Raw genomic sequence first — 14493 nt, forward strand, 5'->3', positions numbered from 1 at the left:
GCTGTAAAGTGCTTTGAAAATGTAAAGCACTGTATACAGTGGGCCTGATTCTTGCATAGATGGTACACCTCTACAAGGTGGGTAGCAGACTACATTCACTTTGTATAGGCATGATTTACTATGCAAGGTGCAAGCCAGTGGAGTATAAGACTCAGTATTTTTCCCGCAGTAAGATAAGCAAATATCTGCTTTTCAAGAAACACTGTCAGTAATTTTGAATGTTGTGCTATGATCAGATTAACTTTCCAAAGTTTATTCCTAGGAAAACAGTGAGTTGTTACTTAGCAGTAATGGTGCATTTTGCCCTTCAGTCCTTCCTAAATCAGGCAAGTCATGACAATTTTACAAATTTTGGTGCACCTTCCAGAAACAGAAGACACAGAAATATTAAGAGAATTATAAACATACGTGAGCTCTGTCTTAACTCAGAAACAAGACAGACAGGACTTTGGGATACAGGTTAACCTCTCCAGGCAAAGGACATTTCTCACGTGAAACCAGTCGTTAGGCTAGAACAAAAAGAGTAGACATCAGTGGAACAGGGGATGATTATTTAGAATAAGATGCTACAATAAGACAACTAGTGAGCATCCATCTTCAAAAAGAACTTTAAACTGTAAAGACAGTCCAGCAACACCACGATTTAGCCAAAGCAACAAATGAAATCCGGAATGGCTTTGGGACAACGTATGGCGCATTGCAGCAGTCAAGCCTGGAAGTCAAACGTGTGGCTTCTGAGAGGATAGCGACAGTCTCCTGACCAGTTGTAAATGTACAAAAGCAACCACTGCTAGGAATGCTGTTTGGGATCCAAGATAGGAGTCTAGATCAACCCTGAGATTACAAACTGCCTTAATGGTTGGAAGACAGACACCTCTGGTCTTTGAGTGTTGGAGATTACCATGGCTCTTCCAGCTGTCCCCTTAACATCCCTTGCATCCAGCTCAGGGTAAGCATCAACTTTGTATTCAATTACCATTCTCACTTTGGTACTGCGACAACGAGAAGATGTTACTATTAAGAATTGATGTGAAGGAGTTGGGCATCATCTGTGTACTGTGAGCATTTAATGCCATGATAGCTCATTATCTCTTGCTAAAAGTGGAGGGTTAATATCCTTCTCCTGGAAGCAGCTTTCCATAATTCCTTCTAGAGTCACAGACTGAGGCTTTCTCAGGTTACCATGAAAAGAGATGCAGTCAGTGTCAAGTTATTCAACAGCACACCACGAAAGAAAAACAATTTGCCATCTCCATTGAGTCTTTGAGATTTACTCTTAAATCCTGGTGAACTGATCTGAAATAATTTCATTGTGTGGTGGGATTCTTTAGCCATAAAAATAACAGGAAAAAAATTCAAAAGGAGAAGCATTTTATTTAAGGACAAATCTAATCCATTATCCCATATACATCCAGCATTGGTGCAGAAATTCAACACAAGCACGTTGCATTTAAGGATTGTAGCTAACATTTTGTTATTAAAAAGAATGCCTAAAACTGAAAGAGTTGCCATGTTCCAGTTACCTGGCTGCTCTCAGACAGGGAAGCTGCTAGACTTCCTCTTCTAACCTTCAGGAAAATATCTCCAAAGGGTCTTTCCATCATCAGCATCTTCAGAGTGCAGACCATCATGGGCTAAGATCCACTTTCAAGAAGTGGACCCTAAGGATTCAGAAACCAAAAACATACTTGAATCATCCAAAATGAGTTGCTGTTTCTCTTAGGAGGAAGATTTCTTTTCTACTTAAAAAATAAAGTAAATATGATACAGGCCTCTGGGTTTATGTTCACAATAGTTAACTAGAGTTGGCATTTAATCTAAAAATAGGTAAAGTGTATGTTAAATACCTGCATTAGTGACAGTAATATTTTCTCATCTTCTGTTTCCTATGAGTGAAACAAAATATTTTACCTATACTCATTAGATCGTCGACAGGTCAAATATTTCCCAAGAGCATTCAATCTTTCATTCCATACAGGATCACCTGCAGTAACTCAACATAACTATCCCAGAGTTAGAAAATGTTTTTAGGAAGATCCACTTCGCTTTTAAGCAAAATAATGTTAAAATACGAAACCTGTGATAAAAGTATATTTGAATAATGAGTGAAGGACACTTGACCAATTAAATTCCATCAGAGAAAACCAAACACCAGCAGTTAGAAGATTTGGGGTTCAACCCCAATATTGTTATAGTGGAAAAATGCGGAAAAGAACACTCATGCTGAGAGCATGCTACTAAGATTTATAGTGTAACTGGTAATATATACCAGAATAAAATAAATTAAATAATGTAAACGCCCATCTCCAGATGTCTGCAAAAGCCACCATGATTGCTAGCAATTAGTACAAATTCTTGTGCTTTTTATGATGGAAAACCAAAAACAACAATGAGGATTGTGGGTTTAGATAATCAAAACTGACTAACATTTGCGATTATTTGCCCTGCATTTTAATTTAATTTGATTTAAAACTAGAACTTTTTAAAAAACGTTTTCAGAAGCAAATTACTATGTTGGAACCAATAAAGATTACTGTATAGTACATTTGTACTGCTGAACATTTAAATATTAGCTCACTCTATGCACAATTGTTCACTTATTATTTCCACATTTTCAGTCCTTAAAATTACAATAGACAAGAATGGCCAAAATAGTTCCTTGAAAGTAGGTCAAAGTACCCATTTGAGACCACTTGTGCACTGGTTTCCTAGCAAATTAATCTGCCCACACAGATATACGCAATGTGTATCCCTGGCAACAATGAGCAAAAGAAGAAAATCCAAGTAACATTAATGAGGTATCTTAGGCTGAATAATTGCAGTTAAAAGTTTTATTGAACAAAAGAAGGTAAAACATGGTAGTCTGAGTTCACTGAGCAAAAAGCAGCTCTCCTGCTGAAGCTGCACTTTGTGCTAAATAACCTTATTAACTGAGACTATACAGAGGACATGTAATATGTAAGTTATCTCAACAGCAAAGGAGAAAAATTAGATTAAATTTGATCTGAAGGAACAATTTGGTCAAATTTAGTGGCTTGAATTAACATTTCTAGCCCTTATCTACATAACTCAATACAGGCATACAACAGGTCATACAACTGTACTGAATTCCAATTTATTAATAGCTTATGCTCCCTTACAAGCAGAAGCTGATTACTGTGTGGGGGGGAGGAGGAAGAGACCAAAAATTAAAAAGCCCAAACATTTTAAGTCTTCTCTTTGAAGTGTCACTTAATTGAGTCAGGGAAAAAAACCCACAATATATGTTATTAAAAAACCCCGGGACACAGGGTCCACCTGTTGCATAATATTAATATTTTTAAATTATTATTTGATTTCTCCTGTCTGCCTAAGAAACTCCATATGCTCTTAAAGCACCCACCCAGTTGGGCAGTAAAGAGATATGTCAAAAATACTCTGTGAAAAGAGGGAGGTAGCTCAGGCCTGCTGGCAACCTTTTGTCATAGTTCACATGGGTGTAGGCTGCCTCCCTTTAAAATCTGCAATCAAAGATGAAAGGAAGAAAGACTTTCAAATATAAAGTTAAGTGAACATAATTACATGTTCACTACAACCCCTTCCGATTTGACTTATTGGGCTTCCTAATGTAAGTTGTAAGGTACCTCACACCCAATACACAACATTAAAAACGTACCTAATTCATATATTTTATAGACAATATCTCGTTTCTCACTTGTTAAAGATTTGGCTCTGTTGAGTACATTTTTCCATAATCTTTGTCAACCACTCGATAAACATTCTAGGCCAAACAAACAGCACAAGTAATGTCAAAGTCTTGTTTTTTCCTCCCTCAGTAACTGTACCAATTGCTGTAGGCTAAGCCTAACAGATACTACTGAAGAAAAATGAGACACTCCATGATGCAGTGCAAAGGTATTACCACAACACCGTGAGGCAAAGGGTTTTTTTAAGGTGCCGACAGAGGTGACTCTCTAGAAGGTGACCCTGTGTGGTCTTCTGGCGGGAAAACTGTAAGAGTGCAGGCTCGAATGCCACCAAGTGATTCTGGGAGGTCAAAGACCTTGTGCCACTCATCCTTTTCCGGATCATATTTCTGGACTATTTCCACCATACAGCGATTATTCCAAGAGTACCCTCCAACAACGTAGATTTTATTTTCAAAGACAGCAACCCCAACATCACTTTGCCCACGTAACATAGCAGCAATTGGAGTCCACTGGTCTAGGGTGGGTGAATAATATTCACAGCTTAGAACATCATCATAATCACTTGTTCCTCTAAAGTGATTTCCGCCAATAACATAAAGCTTGTCTCCAACAGTACACATGCAGTGCAGACCTCTGACTGTTGTCATTGGAGCCTTCTGAGTCCATTTGTCTGTGTCAGGGTCAAAGCACATAAGTTCTTTTTGGAAAGTATCATGGGTAATTCCGCCTATAGAAAGACAGAAAGAAATCAAAGTAATATTGACCCTGGAGTAAACAAGTCATAGCAAAAAATGTCAGAGTATTTCAACTAATTCTAGAAGATCTCCAAGGACAGTGGCTCTCAACCTTTCCACACGTCTGTACCTCTTTCATCAGGCTGATTTGTCTTGCATACCCCAAGTTTCACTTCACTTAAAAACTACTTGCTTACAAAAATCAGACATAAAAATACAAAAGTGTCGCAGCACAGTTACTGAAAAATTGCTGACTTTCTAATTTTTACCATATATTTATAAAATAAATCAATTGGAATATAAATATGGTACATACATTTCAGTGTAGAGTATATAGAACAGTATAAACTAGTCATTGTCTGTATTAAATGTTAGTGTGTACTGACTGTTCTAGTGCTTTTTACATAAGCTGTTGTAAAACTAGGCAAGTATCTAGATGACTTAATGTCCCCCCTGGAAGACCTCTGCATACCTCCAGGGGTACACGTACTCCTGCCTGAGAACCACAGCCCAAGGATATAGATACGGGAGACCAGAAACATTTGTGTGGAGCACACCCATCTCCACACCATGGTACCTGCATTAGTAGGGACACTCCCTGAGTGTGGCCGCACCTGGGAATTCTGGGGAATGGCTCAATCAGCAAGATAACATAGCCCCAGGTTGTATTCTCTTTTCTGAGTAAGAACCTTGTAGCCATAGATGGTGCTGGGGAAAAAATGCATCTCCCTTGGCTCCGTCTATATCCTGTCCATTGCTCATTACAGATCACCCAGTTTCTACCTCTGTCAACACAAAACTTGGACTATGTGAAGAGGATTCTGCTGGGTCCTGAAGAGGGGAGAGTACTGTTCCTCAGAGGCAGCTGAGCCCTCCCTCTGAACTGAACTGGGGAGATAGACATGTGCAAAGGTCCCCCTCTAGTTGTGGATTTGAGAGAGGCAACTTGGCTCTCTGACTAATTCTCCATTGTTTATATGAATCTTTTTAAAAAAAAGAGAGAAAATAGTTGTATTCCTTTCCCATTTTACACTTTCTGATTTGGCAAACTTTCCTCCACTTTCATTTATTTCAAGAGCCTGAAATTAAAGAACCAGCAACAGTTCTGAGAAGTGAGCACACTGTCCCTGCTCATGGTCCCAATCTGACAGACTATGATTTACAAGTGTAAATTAGTATCTCTTTTACCTGCTCTCTAGTGACAGACAATTGTCCAAGTGTGAGTAAGCTACATCTGAAGAGCACCTCTGTCAAGAGCATATCAGAGAAACTCTGACATCAGCTGAAGAACCAGCAGTGATGGCTTTGAGTGAAATGAACAGTGCTGCCTGGGGAAGGATTTTTGTTCCATTTGACCCATTTCCAAGCAGCACTTACTCACTTTCAAGTCATGTCACTGCTGCCACTTCAGCTGATGTTGAACAGCAACTTTGACATCCCCTCAAACAGCGCAAATTTCAGAGGCAACTTACCTGCTTCTCAGATCACTTCCTACAAACAAAAGTGTAAATGGGACAGCTACTAAAATAAATTAGATGAGGGCAGAAATCTAACTTTAAAACAACTTTTGCAGCATGACAAATCCCTGATTTTACCCAATATGTAACATGTAAAAAAAATACAGATCCCTTCTGACGAGAAATCCATTTACTAAGACCACCCTGTCATGCCTGGGTTCAATCTATATCTAATAAACCAATGTCCTAGAATATCTGCATTTGAGTTCTTAAAGGAGGGCAAACAGAATTGTTAGAGTGGTTGTAGAATATACACTGGGTGCAATGCACTCATTTCAACTGCACTATCGCTATAAAAAGGAAGTGTCCTTCTCTGAGGTCAGTGGAAATTCTGAGCCAAGTGTTATTTAGAACAAGCATGAGGCAAAAATGTGGGCATGGAGCCTACTAAATGCTACTACCCACGAAAAGCCTGTGAAATCAGAGTAGGTCAGGTGGGACCATTTATTGACTTGGCATGGAATACCCCAAAAAGGAGAACAATTATCTGGGAGATCGGAGAACTTGCTTTCTCAGGAATAACTATGGCTCCTGATTTGAACAGTATGCATTACATTATCGCCTTTCAGAGGCACAGGGCCAACCAAAGTTATAGCAACACAGAAGCAATGAAAGAAGTAAAGACACCACTCACATACTGTGATTAATCTTAAAATCCTTCCAACTTTGTCTTACATAAGTTGATACTTTTATCTCAGTATTTGTAGCATTAGCTAACCTTTCCAATCCTTAGTGAGGTAACTATTTATCTAAGGGCAAAATGACAAATTCTATATGAGTGTTTGTGTTCATAAAAATGCAGCACTGAAGGTTAAGATGTACCAGTGAGCATTGCAAATTAGAGATGTTTAAAATAAGCATCTAACAACTGTGGTATTTTTATCTAAAATGGTTCTTTTAGAGATTTTCTTAAGTATATGTTATTTGACTAACTTTGTATGAAGCTATGAATCGCTGTTTGAAACACACGTATGTTTTATATCTAAAGTAAGAACACTTCTTTTAATCTTCCTTCACCCACTGGAGTAGGGAAAACTATGTAGCCAATATGTCTCGTGTGGTGGATTTTGTTCATAAACGTATAAGAACGATTTACCTGAAATATACATTAATCCCCCATACACCGTTCCAGCGTGACCATAGTGGGGCTCATTCATTTTTGCAACATAGCTCCATTCATTCATTCTTGGATTGTAACATTCCACTGTGGCTGTTAAACCAAAAAAAAAAAAAAGAGTGCTTGAATTTAGCATGGTAATTTGATTTTGAGTGCAGTAGTAGTGAAATTAATACATTCATAAATAGACATCTCAATGAAAAAATATGTTATTCATATAAGACAGTTTCAGAGATACATTCAGATACTCTGCGTAAAGATATCCTTGAATAACCTATATGTTTTCTGTCCCACAGGTGCAGAAGAAAAAGAACTCTTGCCCAATTGTTTCTCCTGGTTTGCATTCAATACAGTTGCTGTTTAGCCTGCCATAGCTTTCATTTATCTTGCTCTGTACACACTGTGATGTGCTCAAAAAAAGTAAAAATAAAAGTAGGTATAACTGCTTTTCTAATCCTCCTTCTCATACAACCCTTCCAGTGTTTGGGGCAAACTGATACAAAGCAAACTTTAAACATGCCTAAGAGGATGAAAGCATTAGGGAATCAGAAGGACCTGTGTTAGTCACATTTCTTTAAAAGTGTCCCACCCAGGCACATATGGATATATAGACCCAGCTTGTGTTCTACCTACTGCATTAGAATCCCATTATGTCACTCACTCAAAGATTGCCTGAAAGGACACCTGACACATGAATTCTTGATTTGGGAATGTGGTACCACCTTTTGTAGCGACTGCTATGTACTACTTATACAGCACCACAGAAGTGCATGGCACTTTACAAAAAAGAATACAGGTCTAACCCAAATTGCTTCCAGGATCCAAGCCTGCAAAGAAAACTATGTAGGGCCGTACTGACTTAAATGCAGCGGTGTGTGGGAACACGGCTCTGTTTATACAATTTTGTTTGCAGGACTGAGGACTGGGGTAGATAAAAAAAATCAATGATTTAAAATGTTTTTTTAAATTATTTAAATACATTTTCTTTTTAAAAATAAACCTATTTAAAATTAAAACTATGACCACCTGTGTTAAGGCCTAAACTTAATAAAATATAGTAAGATAATTTAAATAAAAATATTCAACAAGTACATGTTTGCTGCTGAAGTTTTAAAGAAACTTCAAACCACTGAACTGGTGGAAGTCACTGGCTAAATACCTGGAACCAGAGTCTGTTGAAGCGACAAACCAGCTTTTAATAGCTTCTGCAGTTGCGGAGAAAATATTTCACTCATTTCAGTTTCTTCAACTAGTTCAGTTAAATTATTCATTCGTTCAGAGTTGAGAAACCAAATGAAAAAGCATGAAAGTTTGTTTTCCTGCTACTATCTATGAATAAAAATGAGGTGAGAGGATGAGATCTACTAGTTCTAAAATCTTTAATGACATGGTGACCAGAAACAATCATGTCAATTCACTAATTATTGATAATACTTTCCTTGTTTAATAAATCAGTTTTAAAGGCAAAACGTTTTCATAAACTCGCTTTTCTCCTTGTGTATCCAGGATATTTAAGATAATTTTATTTAACTAATAAACCACTTTATTATTTTTGTGCATTTTAATTGAATTTCAATTTCCATCCAAATGCAGTTTGACACAAATCAGAAGTAAATACTTAATCATCTAGGAAATAAGAAATGCATAATTCACTATTTTTTAACAAAGTAAAAATTAAGAATCTGAATAAGCATGTGTCAAATCATACAACTGCTATAGTATATACTCCTGAGTAGCAAAAAGTAGTACCAAACTAAAAACAATGAGAATCAACCTTTCTTTAGACAAATAAAAAGTACACATGAAAAACAAGATTAAAATTGATTATTATCATCAAGATTTCCTGCTGCTGAATTAAATCACTGATATAAATCAATCTGCCCTGTTGAGGACTAAGGGAACAGGCAAACTGTAAGAGGTCAAGGGCAAAAATACAAGCATTTGGTTGCTTGTGAACGTAATGCAGGCATCTGAGAACAGTACAAGAAACAAATAGTTTAAGTTTCCTTGGTGGAGAGTTTAGAGGAGGTACCTGGAAACAGGATGGGGTCAGAAAAGGAGTTCCAGATTTAGGGGCCTTATGACTGGCACAGACATGGTCCTGAGAAAGGGATATGAATGAGGTATTCAGAATAGCAGCTTGAGAGGAGATGTGACCAGAGACTTAAGAGGAAGTAATATAGTTTGACTACAATGCATGTTGTAGCAACCTATAATGTTAAAACTGCTGCTGTCTTGAAAGCAAATTAAACCTCTTAATTTTAAATAAATCAGGTCGGGTTAGCAAACTGTTTTGTATACACTGACTACAAATGTCTTCAGTTTTCAGAGGTTAAATATTACCCTAGAACTTGCTTTTATTCAATCATAGACAAGTACTGAAACTCCTAAACTGGTGCGATGGGCCAGGGTTAATTTTAAAGTCTGTCATCTCAAACCATCAGCATGACACACAAATATATAAAATTGAAAGGCTGAGAATCTTGACATTCTAAAGGTTTGACAATTGCAGTGCTGGCAGGAATCTATTGTGTGACTCAGTACCATGATACAAGGACTATAAAAGGACTATTTAATTGTTCTGGTTATTATTATTTTTTTTTAAACAAGCACACAGGTTATTTTCAGTTGTCTGAAAAATCCTTAGGGACAATTTCTAAGGACAAGATTTAGCTATGGCAGTAATTCTCAATTTGAGAGTACTTCCAAAGTGCACTTTAGCAAGGGAATCTAGCAAAAAGGGGCATCTCTCACTCTCGCTGTCTCTCTCACACACACCCATATACCCACCCACTAGTAAGCTCCGCACAGAATGCAGCTCCCTAAACAAAAATTCATCACTACCTCAGGACTAATGACACTTCCAATGACACAATACCCTGAACAGTGTGCTGAACAATTGATTCAGCAGAAACTCGGAAGGAAAGCGCCAGCTATTAAATTACTCACACAAGTCCCTATTTCCAGTTGCATCCTGGATTTTCCTTGGACATTTCTCATCCAAGTACTGTCCAAGTAAATTCTGCATACTCTGTGAGATCTGACAAGGCCATAGCACAAGACGTCATTCCTGGAGGACATAAAGACAAAACCCATCCCACTTCCATTTCTTTCACAACAAGCTGCACACTTGATTTACAGGTATAATTTGAGCTAATTTAGTGTTTATGAAAATGAGGAAATACCAATAGTCTTGACCTCAAATGCATCTGCTGTTTTAATATCAATCTCTTGAATAGATGCTGCCAGTTGTGCCAAACATTTTGATATCTTTGTTAAATGGACCAAAAGTATGGAACAAATTTAATTTATAAATAAGGTAAATATTATCAATTATGCTATAGCATATCACAATGTATTAAAGTTGTGATAAACAATAAAATTGTTAAGTGACTTTTGGGTTGGTTAAATAATATTTAGGTTACACCAAGTCATTGAAATACAAAAGTTACCAATTATCAATGGATGCAGCAACATTTGTATGCATGAGACTAAAAAGATGACAGGGATAAAACTGTTCATATCTGGAGCCAAAAATATTTTGGTTCTCGGTGTCTACATTTACTTTCTGCTAAGGAGTTCCAAGTCTGGAACTGAAATACTGCAACTTCTTGGCTCTGATGTAGGTAACTCCACCCCCTACCTATTGCTAGATAAACATCCTTCCGTTCCAATTTTGCCTTTTCTCCAAATGGAGCAACAGTTATCTTGAAGGGAGGATAAAAAAATCTATATATATATATATATATATATATATATATATATATATAATTTAAATCCAATTTTATTTAAATTAAATGCAGGTTTATTTTTAAAAACAAATGTACTTAAATTTAAATTTGAAGTTATGACAGCCTACATTAAAGCCTAAACTTACTCAAATCTATTAAAATAATTTAACTTACATTAAAAAAAAAATTAAGCAGTATATTTTTACCAGCAGTTTTAAAGAAAATCAAAGCACTGAACTAGTGGAAGCCAAGAGCCAAGCACCTGGATTCAGAGTTCCCTGGTATGCTAAATTCGCTTTTGAAAGCAGTAACCTCATCTGCAGGTTCAGGGACAATATTTTCATTTCAGTTGATTGAATGAACTAATAATTGAACTGAAATAATTAAAAGTTAAAAATCAATAGGAAGTTGAAAAAAGCAAAACAGCTTGTTTCCCTCTTCCAATCTAGGAGATCTACTAGTTCTAAAATCTGGAAGGACATGATGACAAGAAGCAATCACTTTGATTCACTAACTAACTGTAGATAATAGTTCCTTTACTTCATAAATGCAAAACATGTTTTGATCATTTTTTATCAATTTTTTTCTTATGTATCCAGGACATTTAAGGTAGTTTTATTTAACTAATTAAAAAAATAAGTAACTTTAAAATGCTGCTTTTTTTCATTTTTAATTGTGTTTGACTTTCCATCCAAATAGAACTTGACACATTGCACAAGTAAAAAAAAAATGAACCATCTAGTAAATAAGAAATGCATTATTCACTGTTTTCTAGCATAATAACAATGTAAAAATTAAGGATGTGAGTTAAGCTACATAACTGCGCAAATAAAAGTGTATAGATATAGCGTGTCTTCCTGATTTGCAAAAACAGCACCAAATTTAGCATAAAGGCTATATTTAGTTGCAATACATTATGTTTTAATGGTTACCACCAATAAGAATCATCTTTCTTTAGGAAAATAACTAAGTACAAATGCAAAATGTAATTAAAATCAATGATTTAAATCAAAGTTAACTGCTTGCTGATTTAAATCATGATTAAAATTGATGATTTAAATCAATCCACCCTGTTAGTTTGACTGTTTACTTCCTAGTAGTGGATCAACACCACCAATTTCATTAGCCCAGCAATGTGAACACATGGACAATATGTAAAGTTTTTTCCTGGCATTTCTTGGTATTCTGGAAAAAAAAATTCAAAAAACCAAAGCAAGTTCTAGTAAAATATTAAGCACACTATGGAATAAGTAACTAAGAAAAAAAAAAAGAGTCACAGACGACCTAGCAGGAACCAAAAATTCAACTGATGGCCACATCACTTCATTCTTCTATCTCCAACACACCAAACAGCTGTTCATCCTACACCAACTGGAGTGAGGATCAACAGATGAGGACGCATAGGCAAGTTAGGAGAGGGGACAGCAAATACAGCATGCAAAAGCTAGTGTACAATATTATGGCTCATACAAAGTTATAAAAGAATTGCCTGTTTGAGAACGGACTATTATCAGCTCCAAAATCCTTAATTTTTGAACATCAGCTATATAGCTGCAGTGTTCATTTTTTAGATGAACACTATTAACTTGTATCAGAGGGGTAGCCGTGTTAGTCTGGATCTGTAAAAAGCAACAAGGAGTCCTGTGGCATCTGACAAAGTGGGTACTCACCCACGAAAGCTCATGTTCCAATACATCTGTCAGTCTTTAAGGTGCCACAGGACTCTTTGTTGCTTTTTACTATAAACTTGAAGATCATAAGTGACTGAAAATCTTGTGGATGCTACACTCACAACTAACTTCTAAGATTATCACAACTAACAGAAGTTAGTTATTTTTCAGGGTTTTTACATTGCCTATAGTCAGTTTTGCTGTTTTCCATGCATAGTCTGTCAGTTTCTCCCTAAATAACAAGGCCCATGTAAACCTCAACAAGGCATCAGAAAAAATATATTTTTTTAAAAATTATAGCCCGTAGTATTTAAAGGTGTTTGTCATAAAGGGTTTTTTAAAAATAGTCTATCAATGCCCCCTCTACCCCACCCCCAGTAAGATGACAGCGTCTCTTGAAAGCAGATATAGTACATACTTGAAGGTAATTTACTAACTAGACTGGTACATTCTAAATAGGTTGAGAAGGTTTCCTTCTCTCTCTCAAAAGCTTGAGTGATCCCACTAGGTTTTGTTATATTGGAGCAGAGGAACTTTTGACCAGCATGTATCCCATAAAACAGCCCAGAATATCTTTTTGACAGAATTAAAGGAATATATACTGCGAAAGGCACACCTGGAGCATGGCCCCCTGTGGTATTGTTTGTGCAGCATGTAGACATTTATCAGTTTTGTCCCAATAGCTTCTAATGACTCTTGAGATGTATTACCATTGTTTACTCGTATTATAGGAGCACCCAGAGTGTGTGTACAGTGCTTCTGGGAGTGAGCCTCCCCGCCGAGAGCAAGAGTTGTGTTACCGGGACTCATGCTAGCATGCTAAAAATACCTGCGTAGACATTGCAGCTCAGGCTACAGCTCTCACTCTCAAGTCTAGGGGACTGGGGTGAGCCTGAGTCTCCAAGCTCCATCCCAAGTGAGAACAGCTACATGGCTATTTTAGCACATGCCCTACTAGCGCAGGTCTGTGGACCTGGGCTGGGAGGCTCACCCCCAGATGCACGGTAGACATATTTTCCCCGTACAGGGGTGTTCCAGCACTGGGAAATGGAACTCTACTTTGTTCCCACTTGTAGGATTTTCATTTGATCATCCTGTCAGAGAGGAGAGTGTATGGCCTGTTCTTATAAAGTGCTGCATCTTTTTCACAAATATAGCATAGCAATGGTTACTACTCCTACTAGCAGGCTGAAAGGATCTCTTATACAGCATTCTCTTTGGTATTTGAGTTACTGTCGCAGATTGACCCAGCTGGATACTACTGAGGGTTTTTATGGTTGTTACCACCATTTATAAATTTTACAAGGACAATTCTCTGAATAAACAAATTGAATACCACTGCGCTCTCAGCTGTCACATCACTGGTGTTCCAATCCAATTCTGGTGAATTATTTTGTTACATGAATCTCTTTATTTAACTGGGCCTCACAACTGAAATTTCCATGCTGCTCTAATGTTCTCTCATGAAAATCCAATATTCTCTACCCCCTCTGTGTTGTATCATGACTTGATATCAATACAAGATGATGTTTTGTAACAGTATACTTAAAAATACATATGAAAGCACACAAGATCCTACTCACAAGACTGCATATAAAACTAGTTATTGGAGAACCCAGAATCTCTAGAGTTTTGGATATGTTGAGATTAACCATCAAAACTGCAGGATGCTTATCTAACCTGTATCACCACCCCAGCCCCAGTCAGGCCACATGATTCTCACAATACAACCATCCTCTCTCTCAACAAGCTCTGGCTACCTCTATTTGTCTTCCAAGAAAGGGAGCCTATTATCCAGGGGCAGCCAACTTGAGCCTGAGAAGGAGCCAGAATTTACCAATGTACCTTGCCAAAGAGCCACAGTAACAGGTCAGCAGTCCCCCATCCGCTCCCCCCACTCCAACCTGCAGCGCCTCCTGCCTTCCGGCAGCCCCACCAATCAGTGCTTCCTGCTCCCTCCCCACTCGCCGCAATCAGCTGTTATGCGGTGCGCAGGAGGCTCTGATGGGGGGAGAGGAGGGAGCGAGGGCATGGC

The 14493-nt window shown here is 37.5% G+C and overlaps 1 protein-coding gene across 6 annotated transcripts in view; it reads right to left on the reverse strand.

Annotated features, from left to right (window-relative positions):
* Nucleotides 1-1404: 1404 nt before the first annotated feature.
* The window catches only part of KLHL13 (kelch like family member 13), a 140526-nt gene continuing 127437 nt past the window's right edge, over nt 1405-14493 (reverse strand). For all 6 annotated transcript variants that reach the window (XM_045031083.1, XM_045031084.1, XM_045031081.1 and 3 more), the window contains 2 exons: nt 7037-7150; nt 1405-4416 (listed from right to left, as the gene is read on the reverse strand). In XM_045031083.1, coding sequence (XP_044887018.1) covers nt 3929-4416; nt 7037-7150 — 602 coding nt within the window. In that variant the 3' untranslated portion in view covers nt 1405-3928. The remainder of the gene's footprint in view (nt 4417-7036; nt 7151-14493) is intronic.

This window comes from Mauremys mutica, chromosome 9 (assembly GCF_020497125.1).
Source record: "Mauremys mutica isolate MM-2020 ecotype Southern chromosome 9, ASM2049712v1, whole genome shotgun sequence".
Classification (NCBI taxonomy): domain Eukaryota; kingdom Metazoa; phylum Chordata; order Testudines; family Geoemydidae; genus Mauremys; species Mauremys mutica.